The sequence below is a fragment of the Coffea eugenioides genome, chromosome 7, assembly GCF_003713205.1.
Source record: "Coffea eugenioides isolate CCC68of chromosome 7, Ceug_1.0, whole genome shotgun sequence".
Taxonomy (NCBI): Eukaryota; Viridiplantae; Streptophyta; class Magnoliopsida; order Gentianales; family Rubiaceae; genus Coffea; species Coffea eugenioides.
Window position 1 is genome coordinate 12,859,721 of NC_040041.1, and position 18,355 is coordinate 12,878,075.

The 18,355-nt window shown below is 32.7% G+C and overlaps 1 protein-coding gene and 1 pseudogene across 1 annotated transcript; both read right to left on the bottom strand.

Annotated features, from left to right (window-relative positions):
- The window catches only part of LOC113776946, a 30,381-nt pseudogene extending 19,859 nt beyond the window's left edge, over positions 1–10,522 (bottom strand).
- Positions 10,523–16,345: 5,823 nt separating this feature from the next.
- Positions 16,346–18,126, bottom strand: LOC113776947 (zinc finger BED domain-containing protein RICESLEEPER 2-like). The gene is made up of 2 exons (XM_027322000.1): positions 16,507–18,126; positions 16,346–16,414 (listed from the first exon to the last, which is right to left on the bottom strand). The coding sequence occupies exons 1-2, from the start codon at positions 18,124–18,126 to the stop codon at positions 16,346–16,348; spliced, it is 1,689 nt and encodes a 562-aa protein (XP_027177801.1).
- Positions 18,127–18,355: the final 229 nt, after the last annotated feature.

Sequence of the window (18,355 nt, forward strand, 5' to 3'; positions counted from 1 at the left end):
AAGTTCAAAACACTGCCATTTCTGTTGAACAACAATTGCGAGTTATGACTTTTGTTGTGGTACTTAGAAATCGGTTGAAATGATGGATTTAATCTACAACACGCGTTATCTTACTTTATATCAGATTTAACTTTCAATTAATAGTTTGAAACGTTTGAATGATGAATACCATCCTATTGGCTTAGTCTAAAAGAAAAATATCCCTTTTCACTTGATTCGAATCTAGATGGAGTGATATATCTATTATCTAACTATTTGCTTGTAGTTAATACCGAAATAATCTGCAAGTTTTGTTAACATGTTACGTTAGCATTTGGAATTTTGTAATGAGCAGGTATTTCTCCCCGGGGCAGGCTTTGGACTAATAGAGCTAAGACATCATTACCTCTGTCCATAAAAGTAGTCAAGTGTTTTTTTAATTTTTTATTTTTTTTGGGGGTAAGGATAAGGTGGCAAAAACCCTAGAAAAGTCCATGGAAATTTAGATTCATCAAAATTATTACCAAGAGTGACGTGCCATTTAGCATGATCATTCAAATATTTGTTTTATATAATGGATTTATTTTTTATGTATATTAGATCCATGCTGTACTACAGATATGTTATATTATTACCAATTGCTGTATTCATATAAACAACTAATTTGGATTTAATGGTAACATGAACAGTGTCACATAGCCTAGCTCATTTGGAGATTGGAAAAACAAAAATCACTTTACTTATCTGATAAAATATCATTGATAGTAGTGCATTATGTGACAGTATCAAATGATTATAATTATTTGCTAATATCCTTTTAGGGTATCTCATATGTTAGTTCTTAATAAGTGAGATTAAATAAAATTAGAAAATTGCTCAAATTAACCCAAAAAAAAATCTACACCCGTTCAAAAAAAAATTTTTTGGAAAGTGAAATTAAAGGGCATCATTGGTAGTGGTGCATTATGTGGAGGTATTATACGGCATAGCATAATGAAATTCCTAATATTTTTTGGGAGTTTCATTTGTTAGTTTTTGAAAAGCGAATTTAAATTGGAAAACACACTCATTGTTAAATGAAGAGATATTTTTTTTAGTGCATTTTTTGAAGCATCACATAAGAAACATCAACATGTTTAAAGTCTTGTCTTCTGATACCGTGTGCCGCCTGATGGTAATTATGGAAGCTTCTTAAATAGTCAAATGGAGATGGAGTTTGACTCGGCTTCCTCGTCTCGACAAGCCCTGCAATTTCTTGTCATCGACGCGAAAGGAGTGGTTACCATCCAAGATTTGCGTGTAAACTTGTGTCGGCCATACCATAACAAAGGCAAAAGCATAATTTTTTTATTTTCACTTAGGATATCTCAACATTTTTGCCAGACTAATCCCCTAATACTGTATAGAGCCTTATCCCAAGCATACACAGTAAAATAGCATATGGGGATCAATCACAGGATCTACTAATAATTGTCAAGTTACGGAATCAATTAGACTACTAGCAAGATAAGTTAGAAGCATAATTACAAACGGCAATTTAGACCCAAAAAAAAAAATCAACTTCCTATACCATACATGTGATTTTGTGTAGCTCGATTGGCAGTGAAATTCTTGGAAAAGTTAAGACTATCAAATACTTTATACACCTAAACTCCATTTATTAAATTGTTTAAATACTAGAGTTTGTCTAACAACTGGGCATTCAAGTTTTGAGTATTTATTTTTTACAATATGAAATTAATTTGAGAAAATATCTAAATGTAAAGGTGCATCACATAATATATATAGGTACAATTTAAGGGAAGTTAATTCTGTGAGAACCCTGAAAATAGACATATAATTATCAGGGCATATTTTATTTGCATTTTAATTCTTTAATAAATTTTAGCACTAAGTCCAATTGTTTTTAAATAAGTACGTAGAAATAAACGTTATGTGCAAAATAAAAGAATTGTGCTAGACTACTAAATTTCTTAGTTTTGTTACATTAACTTCATATTTCGATGGTAAACTATTTCGTTGATCTAACAATTAATTTCTTTGAATTCTAGTATTGTAATTAATTGTTTTGAAATAAAAGTGTAAAGATAATTTCTATGTAATAAATAATATAATTGTGCCAATATTGAATTATTCGGTTTTGCTATACTAAATTAATATTTCTTGAGTTGGATTAATTCTATTACTTTAAAATAAATTCTTTGATTTCCGATAACTAGTTTTAATCGTTAATAATGTTAAATGTTAATAGGAATTTCCGCGTTATAATGAAAACCAATGAATTTTAGATAAACATGATACTAATATACTAAACATACTTAAGGCGTGAAAATTTCGATAATTATAGTTTTATCCTTCTTTGTTTTCACAATAAGTGCGTAAAAATAATTTTTATGTGCAAACTGACACACTTGTATTAAATTATTATTTCATTTGACTTTATATTACTAAATCGATAAATTTCGAGTTAGACTAACTCTATTTCTTGAGAATAAATAATTGGAAATTCTAATAACTAATTAATCGCTAAATAATATAAGAATTACTAGGAACCTTAATATTTAAGTTTAATCGATAAGTATTCGATATAAAAATGGTTTAGGTATATTAGGATATGATTAGGCGTTCAAATCGCACTTGGGGATAATTTCTAGAATTAAGTCGGAATTGAGGAATTAAGTTGAGATTAAGGAGCGAAGTGAAAAGACTAAAATAACCTTACCTTACCTTCCATGCAAACCAAACAAGACGTCTGACTGCAAATCAAATCACGCAGCTATTACCAAATCTGTACGCAAACCACTCTTACACGCAAACCATTCTTATAAACAGCGGCACCATAAAACCACCCTATCAATCACTATGCGTTTGGATTGAGTGTTTTTGCACCTGTTTTTGAAAAACTGTTTTTCACATTCCAAATACTACAGTAATGTGTATTTCAAAAACAACTTAAAAAACACCATATCCAAACAATATATCAAAAACAACTCCAAATATATTTCAATTATGTATATTTAATTTGTATATTTTAATAAGTATATTTCAATTTGTATATTTTAATTATGTATTTTAATATGAATATTTCAATTATATTTTAATATATTTTAATATGTATATTTCAATTATGTATTTTAATATGTATATTTCAATTATGTATATTATATATATATATTATATTAATATAAATATATTTATTTCAATTATGTATAATATTATATATATTATATCAATTGAAATAAATATTATATATTTATATAAATACATTTATTTATATATAAATTTATAAATATATTTATTCAATTTTGTTTTATAATATATATTAATATATATTAATATGTATATTTCAATTATGTATATTATACATAAATTATATTAATAATAATGTATATTATATATATTATACATTTCTAATATTATATATTTATACATACATATTATAAATATTTTATTTTATTTATAATATATTTTTATTTATTTATAATATATTTACATAAATATTATATGTTATATAAATTATATATAATATAATATATAATATATTATACATTTATATAAATGTACATTTATACATAATATATAAATATTTATGTATATTTATAATATACATTTATATTATGTATAATATATAATATAATACATTTATACATTTATATTAATATACATAATATTAATTTTACATTTATACATAATATTAATACATGTATATATTAATATTAATTATATTAATACATTTCTACATAATATTAATATATATTTATAATTTATTAATTTATACATTTATATAATATTCATTTATAATTTATACATTTTTAATAATATACACTTATACATTTATATTATGTATTATATATAATATAATACATTTATACATTTATATTAATATACATAATATTAATTTTACATTTATATATAATATCAATACATATATACATTTATATTAATTATATAAATACATTTCTACATAATATTAATATATATTTATAATATATTAATTTATACATTTATAATAATATACACTTATAATTTATAATATATTTATAATATTCATTTATAATTTATACATTTATAATAATATACACTTATACATTTATAAATATATTTATATTATGTATTATATATAATATAATACATTTATATATTTTTATATGAATATATAAATATATGTATTTATAAATATCTATAAATGTATTATAAATGCATATTTGTATAAAAATATATAATTTATAATTTATAATTTATACATTTATCTAATATTCATTTATAATTTATTCATTTATAATAATATACATCTATACATTTGTAAATATAAATGTATTATAAATGCATAAATGTATATTTATATAAAAATATAAAAATTATAATATTCTAAAAATACTCAAAAATATGTTTCAAAAATACCTCTAAAAATAATCCAAAAAAATCTACAGTAAAAGTTTTTCATATAGTTTTTGAAAAACAACCCCAAAAACAACTAATCCAAACGGACTTGTTTTTCAGATTCAAAATGCTACAGTAGTGTTTTTGAAAAACAAACCCAAAAACAGCTAATCCAAACGGCTAATCACATTTCATTCCTCAACCACAAGACACAATACCATTCTTTCGGTTTCACTGACACAAACCGCAAGTGTTAATTCCTTCTCTGCACAAGCAACTCCTCGGACAGAAGCTTCAGCACCGCACCATTCAACCAATCAAAATTCACTACCAACTTCACACTCAACCGTAAACCGCTCCTCTCCACAAACCGCGACTCCACCTTCATTCTTTCTCTTCACTTCGCACCAGCCATCCAAGAGCTGCTACAATTTTTCTTTCCTGCTGCTGTCCGTAAGGTCGAGGGACATAAGGGAAGCCGTAAGTGAATCCTTCATCCAGCTTCCACTTCCATCGGCTGCACCCAGTTTTCCAGCCGCAACAACCACCCCAGCTCCACCATCTGCTCAGCCAAGACAACCCAAACTGGAACTCGACCTGCACGTGAAGCCGAGAGAGAGAGGGAGCAGAAATTTTTCAGATTTTCGTGTGTGATCTTAGCTTGCTTTGAGATAAATTTTCTGGACTAAAAATGGATGATCAGAGGTAGTTATGCCAGCCGTGACCTTGCATGTGTTAACTTGAGTAATCAGATGATGAAACCAAAGCTGTGGAAAATTTTGTTTTGAGATGAAATGCTTTAGCCGAGAGCCTGCCTTGATTATTGCAGCTCCATTTGTGTTTTTCTGTGGCATCTAAACACTTAAGTGCCTTTAGCTGAGTGAAGACTTGAAGATTTAGATCCTGCATGTTGAATTGTGCATACGGATGAGATGTTTAAGAAAAGAATTTCTGATATGTGCTAGCATAGGAGCTGCCGTGAACTTTAGCTTGAATTTTGCAGCTTTAATTCGTGATTTTTGGGTTCAATTTTGTTGTTGACAAACTGATTTCTGGTCTGGAAATGATAGTTTATTAATTCAGCAGTTGTGCATGCGAGCTTTAAGTTCAAAACACAAGAGTTAGCCGTAGAAAAAAATTGGTTTGTGACTAAGCAAATGCTGGAAGAATTTCTGTTTTGGCCGAGAGCTTAGCTTCAATTTTTCAGCTTGATTTGGTTTGATGTTGTTGTTTAAGCTTATAAACATGATTAGATGGTTAATAACAAATTATTTAGGCCCTGCATGCCGCTAATTAGTTAGCTTAAACCAGAAAAATAAAATAAAAATGCAATCTGTGCAGGCATGTTCGTCCGAAGCTAGTTGTACAGAAATTCTGGAAATTTTTGGGTGTTGCAGCTGTTGGTTGAGTTAAATTTTGAACTGGAAATATTAAATAGCTAGACGAGTTTTTGCATAATTAATTTGGGTGTTTAAAACCAGATTTTAACCAAGGAAAAGTTGGATTTTTGAACACATAGTTGCTGGAAAGTTTCTGGATAGCCGTGAGGTGTGAACAGAAATTTTCAGTTTGTTTTCTTTTGGAATTTTAACCTATTTTTGGATTTTCCTTGGATTAAAATGGTTTAGTAATACAGGGAAGTTGTAGGTTTTAAGTGGTATAAGTTGTTTAGCAATAAATATTTGCTAAATTGAAGTTGGAACCAGAAATGTTGGGTTACATGCTGGAAATTTCTTATGTGAGCGTCAAAGGGTGAGTTGGAACCTTAACTTGACTTTTGAATTGTTCCTTGAATCATGATGGAAGGAAATGCTTGGAAAATGTTGTTTTGAAGTTCTATATGAGGTGTATAGATGGTTTGAATAAAAACATTTTGGTGTTAAAGGAGAAAAAGGAATTTTCACAAGTGAAAAATTGAAATTTCAGATTTTCGGATATTCCATGACCAGTCTCAATCAAATGTTGATATCTTGTTGTAGGAAAATCCGTTTAAGGCGCCGTCAGTGGCGTTTGAAACTAGAATCATAGGCCTTTGTCCTGTAGAAATTTCGTATTTTTCCTCCATGTGTACTACTGTCTGTGAATTTTTAAAGTGGACTGTTTTGCATGAATGTCCTGTTTCTTTGTGAAATAGAAATTGGGTTTTGGATTGAGATTTTAGCCTACTTGTGGTTTAAATTCTTGATTAAATTGTGGTTGGAAGTAATTGATATTGTCAAGGGCTAATGATTGATGAAGCCCTTGGCCATTTGAATGATTGTATAAGTACTACAGGGTGACGAAAGTTAATTGCTGGAATGTCTTGGAGGCTTTACTTTTATTTTTATTTGCTTATGATGGGCTTGCTGAAACCAAGTGCTAATGATTGATGAAGCCTTGGTTGATCATTTTATTTTATTCAGAATTGCACTTGTTGAAATCTAGGGCTAATGATTGACGAAACCCTAGTAATTTGCTATGTGATTTTTGCCATATTTTGATCTATATTATAATTTAGGAACGGAATTGGAGCTGTGGAAGTTGTATCGATCTGGTGAACTCGAGTGACTGTGGTCAAAGTAATCAAAAATATTTTCCAGCCAGTATTATAATATAAAAACTCAATATCTAGTGTTTCACCTAAAAACTTTTCGAATCCGATAAGTTCCTTTAGCTCAAACTAGTCTTGATAGCTATAGTATTTTAATCCTATAGCTTTTGAAAATTCTAAGTCTTATTTCAATTTCTTTTCTTTCCTTAAGCTTTACATTTGGATAGCTAACTTTAGGAAAAATTTTAAAATACGAGATTTACAAATTTTAGTGAAAAGCCTGGGAGTCTTGCTCGGCAAGAAAACTCTATTTTCAGGAAAAATAGTTTTTGGGAATAAATCTTGCAAAAGCCGTATCTTTAGAGAAATGTTCAAAGTAACTTTTTAGCTTTGATATTCAGAGGTTTATCGACTTATTTCAATAAAATAATACTAGTTACTTCATTCTAGGAAAGTACCTCAAGGAAAACCATAGGAAATATCTTTTCTACTTTTGTCAAGTTTTAATCTAAGGAACTCTTGATATTTCTAAGGGAAAGTGAACTAGTAATATATTAAATATACCTTAATGACTACAAGCTTAAAAACTAAGTAGAAACTTATAGTTTCAAATTTTGGTTTTTAGGGTTTTTCGAGGACGCGGATTTCGATCCCCAACTTGATATCTGAACTCCACTCTTGGTGAGTGTCCCTGCTTGTTCTATGCCTAATCGTTTAAAGTGCTTCCTTGACTTGTTATGTGATAAGTTGAAAAAAAAAATTTGGTTTATGATCCATCGAAGTGAGCTGTGTGTACTTTATCACACTAGCCGTTCGAGTGGTGACTTGTGAAAAATATTTTCTCCTAAATCCTTGATTCAAAAATGGAGTTGCGTCGTTGGGTGAATCCCTCGACTTTTGTATCCAACTACCATGAATCTAAATGTAGTTACGTCGTTGGGTGAATTCCTCGACGCTTGAATCTAACTACAAAAGTCATTTGGGTGAATCCTTCGACGCTTGAATCTGATTGCAATCACGTCCTTGGGTGAATTCCTCGACGCTTGAAGCTGATTGCAATCACGTCTTTGGGTGAATCCCTCGACTAAATTTATACGGGTATATCTCGAGTATACTGCGTCGGTAGACGAAGTACGGGCCCGAAGCAGAGGTATGAACGGTGACGGGTTAGGATTAAAATAAGTGGATCTACATGGACCATAAGTAGTGAGAGTTGACGGAGGGTCAACTACGATAATTGGTGATCAAGCGAGGGAAATGGCTCCTGAGAGCCCACGTATCCTACCTTGTGCTGTTATACGCTTTTCTAACTGTTTAAATTTGTGCAGTTATTAATCGCTGTTTGAAATTATGTGATTGCATGTTTTGGGGCACCACTGAGCTTTAGCTCACCCCACGTTTATTGTTTTCCTTAACAGGTTATGGAAACGGAAAGCTGGATATTTACTTATGTTATTATTTTGGATTGTATTTGAATACTATGACTTATTTTTGTGGGCTGTAATGAGTTATTTGGGGATACTGTACTTTTCTTTTGGATTGCCACTTGAAGTTGGAAAATGTGTAAACCCTAATTCGATTGCTTGGCTTGTAAATTTGTATTATGGATTTATGTATTTATCTACCCGGTTTGGTACGACTTTGTACTTTGGTACGTAGCACGTGGGTCGTTTAAGGGCCTCGACTGGTTATTTTATTATTGCTATCTCTGAAGTTAATGTGGCTTTAGGTATGATTCTATTCGGGGAAAAACCGTTTTGTAATAGATTAGTTTATTCTTCGAAAGGTTTCGGGTTAGATTGCTCGTGTGAGTCCTGGCGAGAGCTGGGCAGACGGCCCGCCAACCCTTTGGTTCGCCTCAGGGGGAAGTGGGGTCGCCACAAATTCGATATGAGATATAATACCATTTTAGAAGGTTTAGGATCAATAAAGAAAATGACAAAATCTATGTGATCAAGCCCGATCCGATCTAACAACAGAACAAGTTTATAGTTGGCTTAGTGACTACGGGTACTATTGAACTGAGTCGAGCTCGAGTAGCACCATACTCGAGCTCGAACTCTATCAGAATCAGTGCTACTCGAACTCAAACTCGAACGAGTAAATAAATTTGGACTCGAGTTTGACTCGATAAAATAAAATTAAACTCGAGCTCGACTCATTTGAGCTCGATTAAATATCAAGCCCGACCTACTCGAGCTCGAATTTTGAACTATATCTATAAATTTTTTCTCAAAATATATAATATAAATATAATATGAAAAGTCGATTAAACTCGTCGAGCACTCGAGTATTTATTTTTGGAGCTCGAACTCGACTCGTTGAATGTAACGAGTAGCTCGAGCTCGAGCCAAGCTTTTGACCAAGCGCTCGCAAGCTACTCGCGAGCGGGTTGACTTGATTGCACCCCTATTAGTGATCAAGCGATGGTCACACAAGCAGTGACGGAGCCAAAATTTTGTTCTTGGGGGCAAAATTTTTCCTAACAAAATTATCTTAATATATTATGTTTAAAATAATTTTCATCTATGTAAATATATGATATCTAAAACATCAAATTTTAATTTTAATTATAAAGGTATGTATATTTCATAAATATGTAGTGTAGCATAATAGAAATTAAGACAAGAAATAATTTTTGATTAAATATCTTTTAACATCACAAACTATTCAAGTTGCACATTATGAGAAGATACTCCAATATGTCACCTATAAAAAAAATAACTATACAATATAAATATAGCTATTTTCAATTAAAACAAGATAAAAATTATGTTAATATACTTTGAAATTTCAATCTCTTTTATTGAAAGTAAATTGAGTTTTATGTTCTTTCATAGAAATAAATTCATTCTATGATTGAATCAGTGTTAAAGTTTTCAGCAACTTCCTTTCGTACCCATACCTGCATCCTCGTGACCAAATATTATGGAAAACATAGGTTCCTGGCCCTGCAAATTGACAACAGCAAATCCTGTTAAAACCGTGAAACTATGATTACCACAGGTTCATAACGCTAAGGTATAAGATGTACTACATTTATTTCATTTTCATATATGAGTATAACCTTTGGCTGTTTGGCACCCCAAAAGTAAACATCAGTGTATCTGTGAGTGGCAAAGGGAGGTGAAGAGGATCTTCAGTCTTCAGGCAAACTTCCATTGCTAGGGTGTTGCTACCTCCATTTCTTCAATCACCAGTGGCATTCCTGGTTCCCATGCCACAGCAGCTGCAATATATATTGTACGACAGAGGAATTACATTAAGCAGAAGAGTACATTGTATGCGATCTAGGAGGTAAATTAGACAAAACAATTTGTCAAAGCCAGTGATTAGATCAAAACCGAACTTCTAAATGGGTAATTCTGAAATTGTTCCTGATTTTTGAGCCCGTTAAAGTCATCAAGAGCGGATATGGACACAATTTACAGTGCAAGACGATCAGTAAATGCAAGGCCCGAAACTCGCTGGACAGTTTGATTGACTTAGGAAAGCTTCCTACCATCTTGATTTCCGAATCAGAGACGGAATTCTTTGGCTTTTTAGTTTCAAATACAACATAACTATGAATATACATAAAATAGTTGTGGAAGTACATTTGCACCGTATAACTTGACCTTCAATGCTTGACATCTTGAATCTTCTGAGAACTTGGCTTTTGTTGAAAATGATTGTTAGGCACTAGGCAGGCAGTTTTGTTGTGAAGGGCGGAGATGTTCAACGCTGATATTTAGAGTAGAAATTCCATCCAAGAATCCTCATTTAAAATATCAGTGTTTCTATTAGTGATCAACTTGTGATTTCAGCTACACATCAACTCAAGGGAAACTTACAAAAATTGTATCTTACCTTCCAAAAACTGGGTTTTTAAATGAAAAATAATTACAAAATTATTATAATTATAATTATTATAACTATGCCTTACCTTTTCTATTTTCACATTCAACGGAGTAAAATGATCACTTACATATAAAAAGTGTATCAATTTAATCCCAAAACTTATAATTGTCGTGTACATGTGCGTCTAATACTCTAATATCACAAATGCCACAAGCTGTGGTTACTAGTTAGCTTTTCTTTTTAGTTCATACAGAAGCGAGCAGTCCAATTCTAGAGACGATTTCCTGTAGTAGTTTTAGCAGGAATTGATTGTAAAACAACGGTATAATTAGGAATGGCAATCTGGACAGCCAATGGGCACTCTCCCCACTAAAGGCTAAATGGGGCTGGGGGAGGAGGGGGATGAGGGCAGAAATTCCCTTCCCTGCCCAATTTTATAAGGGATGGAGAGTAAGGGAGGCTACCTCCGCTCCATCCTGCAAAGTATGTAGTATATGTTTTATATACTTCCAATAGATGAATTTCAAATCAGGGGCTGTTCAGTGCAAGGACTTGTGGGGCGTTACTAAATTCAAGAAATGAAATAGGCTATGAGAGCTACAAAGCAACAAAAAGAAGGAATAAACATTGATGGAAGATGATAAGAATCGTCTGCCCATTCTGATAAATATGCAACTCCGCCATCATTCTGATATGGACTTGTGGAGTTGCATATTTCTACCATCCATCCATAGAAGAGTGTAATACGTTGGCTGTCCAATCTATAAAAGTGGAAGAGGGTTCTCAATTGAAGGATTTTAAAGATGAATCTAATTCATTTAAATCTGATTTTGATGATCGAGCATTAATATCTAGTATATCTTTATTATCTAAGTTTGATCACTCATTAATTGCTGATTGTCATGTAAATTTTGGAGCTTATAATTCACTAAGAATGGAGAAAAAATGGACTGTTCATTTGTGGATAGTGCTAATCAAGAGCATATTGAGTTGAATAAAATTGGTAAATTTGTTATTGGTTAATTAGCCGGTAATAAGGTAACTTTCTTACCTAAAGTTCTTAGTTATCATGGTGACATTAAAGACTTTAGCTGCTTGTGATGGTTTGGTTTCTTTCTAATGTGTCTTTGCAAGCATTTAATCCTTACCTTGGTGAATTGTACGAGTGTTCTTCATGCATATTAAGATCTATGTTTCTTAATTCATTGACACGTGATAAAATGTTTGACTTAATTGGAATTGTTTTTAAGGTAGTCTACTATCATAATCATCTTGAGTTAATAAAGTTTGATAGAGCTGCTTATTTACATTTTGTTGGACATGTTCAAGTCAATTTGCGTCATCTTGTGAGTTGTCTTTGTCCTAATTGTAGGAGTCTAGTTTCGAGTCCTTATGCGTTGTTTGTGATCATCTTATGGGTTTCCTAAAGTCGTGTGATCATTACGTGTGCTCTTGTATTGTCCCTATTCACTTGAGTTGGATTGTGTTTCTAGTTGTTTATTTGCATGCGGTTCGCTGTCCTAGCATACATGTCGTCCATGCAAATTTTGTAGTGTATCATCTTGATGCTTGCGCTAACTTGAGTGTACTTTCAGGTCATGTTAAAGCAATTTGGATGGTGCATGGCATCCAAATATTTCTTTCTTTTTTTTTCTTTCTTTTTTTTTAGGTATAATCCACAGGGGTCCGCATCCGTTTTACGGTCTGCGACTAATCCTGTTCGAGCCGGATCCAGCTCCTTGCAGGAAGAAATTCTCCCAACATTGTTTTTTCCATTCCCATGGGTTTCGAACCCGAGATCTCATGGTTAAGGGATGCAAGCCCCTTCCACTTGCACAAACATCCGTTGGTTCCAAATATTTCTTTCTTGTTATCAACTTAGTGAGTTCGGTGTTTATGAGTATTCCATCATCATTCATTCCTCGTCTTTTGTGTTTGACCCAGACATCGATTCAAGATCATGGTTAATGCAGCGTGAGCTGGAATGTAGGGAAATTGGTTCGAATTCGGGGCCATGATTCTTAAAAACAGAAATTCTGATTTTGAATTCACAAATTAAAATCGGAATTCGGTTACCTAATTCGATTACAATTTCGTATATATAATAATATATAATACATGTAAGTCATTATATTATATTAAAAATAGTAGTATAACACCTCAAACTAACTAATCTAGATCGTTATAGTAAATGCAAGTCATTATATTATATATAATAATAATAGGATAATACCTCTAACTAACTAATCTAGGTTATTTTTTAAAAATAAATTCCAAACCAGTTTTTTTAATATAAATTTGGTGAATTCAGTCGAAGGCAAAATTCTAAATTGAATTCGAAGCAAAATTGTATTCGGAAGTTTTGAATTTGAAATCAAAAGAGGTCGAAATTTACCAAGTTCAATTTACCGAATTTTTTTGAATTCAACTTCCGAATTACCGATTTCGAATTCGATTCACATCCTTACTATAACATGTACATTGAATCGTGTTCATGCTAAAGTTGTGTGGGCGACATGCCATGTGGATCATTTTAAGTTTGAAATGCCATGTGCATCCAAATGTGTATTGTGAAAAACGCTAAAGTTGGGGGGCAGAATATGCAATTTAAGGGAAAAAATGTCCTAGTTTCCATGGAACCTCTGAAGAGTTTTGGCAAGTTCCCTTTTTTGTCTCAAGCGCCATTCGGCTTTATATATACTTGCTGTTATCTTTCGATGACTAACTAAAATTTAGAAAAAGGAAATGTTGAATGCCTAGTTAAGTCCCTATTACCATAACTGTAACTTGCTAAAAATTGATTCACTTTCTAAAAATTTCCTTTTTCTTTTCTTCCTATATATTACATTTAGCATTTCTCCGTTTTTGCTGGTTGAGATTAATGTGTAAGATAGCCCCATAGCAAGAGAGAGTCATGTCTACGTCCAACTTGTCAAAATTCAAGTGCTGGAATTTTTCCAAGAAGAAGACGAATTCTGGCTCCAAGAAAGAAGCAAACCAATCGTCACATTCACCTGGTAAATCCGAGATGGAGGTACAAATTGAGATGTTCAGGACCCATCAGAGGATTGTGGCAGATTCGGATCAGAAATTGAAGGATTTGAATGAGAAATTCAATGGTATGAACAAGAAAGTGGATGAAGTGCTATATCTGGTTGAGAAGGTTCACTCAAGATCAAGAACGGCTGCTTTGAAGGATGTAATTCAACCACGCTGATTTTATTCATATATTCTTAGTTTTTTTATTTTTAGGTAACTATAAGTAGGCAATGGGGCAATTATGGTGCACGTTATATTTGTATGGGATAATTTCATAAATTTCCTGTAAGGTTTCTAATAATTTCGCTGAGTTTTGTTGAGGTTTTGAAAATTACACTTGCCTCATTTGATTTGATACTTTTAATAACCAAACCTTAGGCTTGGTCAAAACTTTAAATGAGTAACCTAAAATACGCTCAATTTATAAAGTTTATATTACTTTCCAAAATAATTGTAAAATATATAGCACAAATATAAGGAAGAAGTATCAAGCTCCAATACCCATATTTATTATTTGATAAGCTATAATTACACTAATTATTAGCACTAGAAAAATGATCAACTAAAACATTGAATCACATTCAAAATTGTCATAAAAACAAAAGTGACCAGTTCAATATTTGGTAATGATAGTGACAAGGGTCAATATTTATAGTTCTGTGATTTTACTCGCAAAATATAAAAAAAGAGGAATAAGAAGAGAAAAGGAAAATAAAAAATAATGATAAATCCCAATCTTTGTATATCATATCCAACAACGGAGTATTATTAAAATGTTAAGATTAATATTGTCATTTAGGTGGACAAGGGATGTAAGTATAATTTTTGAAATCTCCAGGGAACTCAATGAAATTGTTAGAAACCTAGGAGAGGTTTCCAAAAGTATCCCGATTTGTATTGATGTTCTTACCTAGAATTTTTATGCGCCACATTATTATTGAAAACTATTTTGTATTAATTACAATAGCTTTTTTTTGTGATTCTTTTGAATTTAGGAAACGACTCTTAGATATCTTGATATATGTGAGCAAAAAACAATTGGTTGGAAAGATAAAAGGGTCATTCAAAACATATTTGTGATACAAGATTTTTTTTTATTTTTGTGGCCAATCTAAACGCACTTGTGTTGGTAATTTACGTGGATGTTTAGACATATATTAGGATAAATTACCTTTTGCCTCCTATGATTTGGTACTTTACCACATAACTCTCTTATGGTTTAAAAACATGCATATAACCCTTTCATGGTTTGAATTAAAGTGTCATCGATAATTTTTTCATTAAAACTAACAATCAATGCAAAAAGTTAAAGTCAAACTAATAAATTGATAATGAGGCTTATGTGACATTGAGGGAGTTATATGTAGGTTTTTAAATTATATGAGACTTATGTGATGAAGCACTAAATCCCAAGGAGTAAAGAGTAATTTATCCAATATCTTAAGAGGTATATTACCTACTCATATGTATAGGACAATTTCAAGACTTCATAGTAAACTACATCAATGACTTGGCAATCAATGGATAGTTGAATGTATGTCAAATAAAAAAGTGATTGAGATATGAGTCGAGGAATATTCTAAAACATTTTCTATGAAAATTGACAATCCAAAACGAGGTTCAAAGAATCTGCATTTTTACGAGGTTAAGATTATTCAGTTTATACTGTCTTCACATATCAAGTGACCTAAAACTGTCTTGCATAGAAATCATTAGGCTGCATGTAGAGCTGTTAAACGAGCCGAGTCGAGCTCGAGCATAGGACAATCGAGCTCGACTCGAACCCCTAATCGAGCTCGCTCGATTAGTCATTCGAGCTCTACAAGGCGCTCGAACTCGACTCGACGTGTTCATAGAGAGCTCGGGCTCGAGATCGAGTTTTGAAATCGAGCCGCCGAGCTCGAAGCTCGAGCTCGAGCTCGCGAAAAAACTCGAGTCGAGCTTTTCGAGCTCGAAGCTCGAACTCGAGCTCGTTTACGGGAGAGCCCAGATCACAAGAAGATACACTTTCTCTGATTTATTATTTGAAGCCAAAATGACAATACTCGTATTTCTCTGATTCAATTCAACAAGTCATGCCAAATGACAATACAAGGCAGAGTCTAAAGTTAAAACTACAGCAAAAACCATCAAATGGAGAAACAAAATGTCCACAGGGGGATTACAATGTCCAAACCACATCAAATTACAAGAAGTTTAAACTGCAGCAAGAAGTTAAAACTACACCAAATGACAATACAAGAAGTTAAAACTTCAGCAAACCAGGTCAGATTACCACGTCCACACCAAAATGTCCACATTACAACATGAAAAATTATATAAACAGCCACATTACGATATCAACAGCCACCAGTAATCCAAACCAGATCAGATTACCACATGTCCACACCAAAATATCCAAATCAGATCAGATTACAACATGTCCAACCCAAAATGTCCAAACCAAATCAGATTATAACATGAAAAATTACATAAACAGCCACCAAGCAACATCAACTGTCCAAACCAGATCAGATTACAAAATAAAAAATTACATAAACTGTCCCCAAGCAACATCAACGGACAACAGCCACCAAATTAGTCATTGAATGATTCAGGAAGTTCAACTTCTTCATATGTGATTGATTCGGCCACATCAAGTGATTCCTACAGAATAAAAGTATGAAAGTTAAAAAAGTCATCAAAATTAGAAATAAGGCAACTGTAACAACAACAAAAACATCCAATCAATTACTTACACGAGACTTATTCTTTAGGCCATGGAGACTGCGGATCCAATCATTGCCGCAAAGCAACATTTGCACCGTCTCAACCGACATAGAAGCTCTTCGATCATCAATTACTCTCCCTCCAGCACTGAAGGTAGATTCTGAAGCCACAGTGGTAACAGGAACGGAGAGTATATCGGCAGCCATCCTCGACAAGATGGGAAATCTCAATCTTTCTCCTTTCCACCAACCCAAAACATCCAGATTTGCCTTTGCATCACAAGCATACCTACTTTCCTCTAAATAAACATCTAAATCTGATTTTTCTGGTGGAGCCCTATCAATTTCACTCACATGCATGTGAAACTTTTCTTTGCCAGTTAAAACGGTGGGTGCAGTCATTTTCTGTTTCTTACTAGAAGAAGTAGAACCTTCATTTTGTCTCTTTTTTACAACCTGCCTTTGTTGTTCAGAATGGGAAACAACATGACAATCAACATATTCATTGTAAAGCTCATAAAGAATGTCTCTAATCTCAGCCATGAATCTAGGAGCTGCATCCTCACCATAAATCACCGGAAAAGCATGATTAATAAGGAACATTTTGTATCTCGGATCCAAAATTGCACCCAAAGATAGCAGCACATTACTTTCCCCCCAATACTTATCAAATTTAGCAGACATACTTCCAGCCATAGCCCGAATATGGTCAAAAGGATCAAGAGCTTTTTCATTTAAAAGCTCTTTAATCCTATAGAGCTCCACAAGAAAAATGTTAGATGTTGGATACTCAGACCCGGAAATCATATCAATGATTTCATGAAATATTCCTAGAAATTTGCACACTTCTTCCACTTTCATCCACTCAAAATCAGTAGGAACATAGTGAAATCCAGGGTCTATGTCTGCATATCTTGGAAAGACATCCTTGAACTCTAAACCTGAAGCTAACATCAAATAAGTGCTGTTCCACCTTGTTGGACAGTCCAAAATTAGTTTTCTAGAGGGCAACTGAAGCTGTTTTTTAATTTTGGCAAATTCAATAAGCCTAGATTCTGAATTGTTCAAGTATTTTATCCCTTCTCTAACAACATCAATCACACCACCAAGTTGACCAAGACCATCTTGCACTAAGAGATTAAGTATATGTGCACAACATCTAACATGAAAAATTTTTCCTCCAATACTTAATCTTTTTCTTAGAGAAAAATCCTCTCTAAGTCTCCTAATGCACACATCATTGTATGAAGCATTATCAACAGTTATGCTAGAAACCTTATTCTCAATCCCCCAATCAATGAAGCACTTACTTAGAGCATCAGCTATAATAACTCCAGTATGAGGAGGAGGAACATTGCAAAAATTCAATACACGCTTTTGAAGCACCCAATCAGAATCAATAAAATGACCAGTCACAACCATATATTGAATTTTTTGACCAGATTTCCACAAATCAGTTGTAATACTAATCCTACCAGGACCTTTCAACAATGATTTCAGCTTCCTTTTTTCAATTGTATAAGTACTCATACAATCTTCCTTAACAGTCTGCCGATTAATCTTTTTATAAAACGGAGAAACTGCTTTCATGAATTTGTTGAAAACTACATGCTCCATCATAGAAAATGGGTACTCATGTGCAAGAATCATGTGTGACGCAAGCTCTCTTACCTTGGCATGATCATACGAGAAATTTGTGATGGAAGTGATGGTCCACCTTCGGTGAATGAAAGCACTTGTTGCTTTTGTTTGCTTTGCTCCCCAATGGCCATCTTTCTTTGGAGGCAAGAAGTCAGGTGTCTCTTGTGCTGAGATGTGGCTCCGGTTGTACTCTTGGTGAAAACTCCTTGCAATGGTTGCACTTCACTTTGACCGTCCC

Excerpts from the sequence above, each read along its gene's own strand:
- LOC113776947 (XM_027322000.1), bottom strand. The coding sequence starts at position 18,126 with ATGATTCTTGCACATGAGTACCCATTTTCTATGATGGAGCATGTAGTT. Across the intron at positions 16,415-16,506 it reads GCCTAAAGAATAAGTCTCGT|GAATCACTTGATGTGGCCGA; the intron begins GTAAGTAATTGA and ends TTTATTCTGTAG.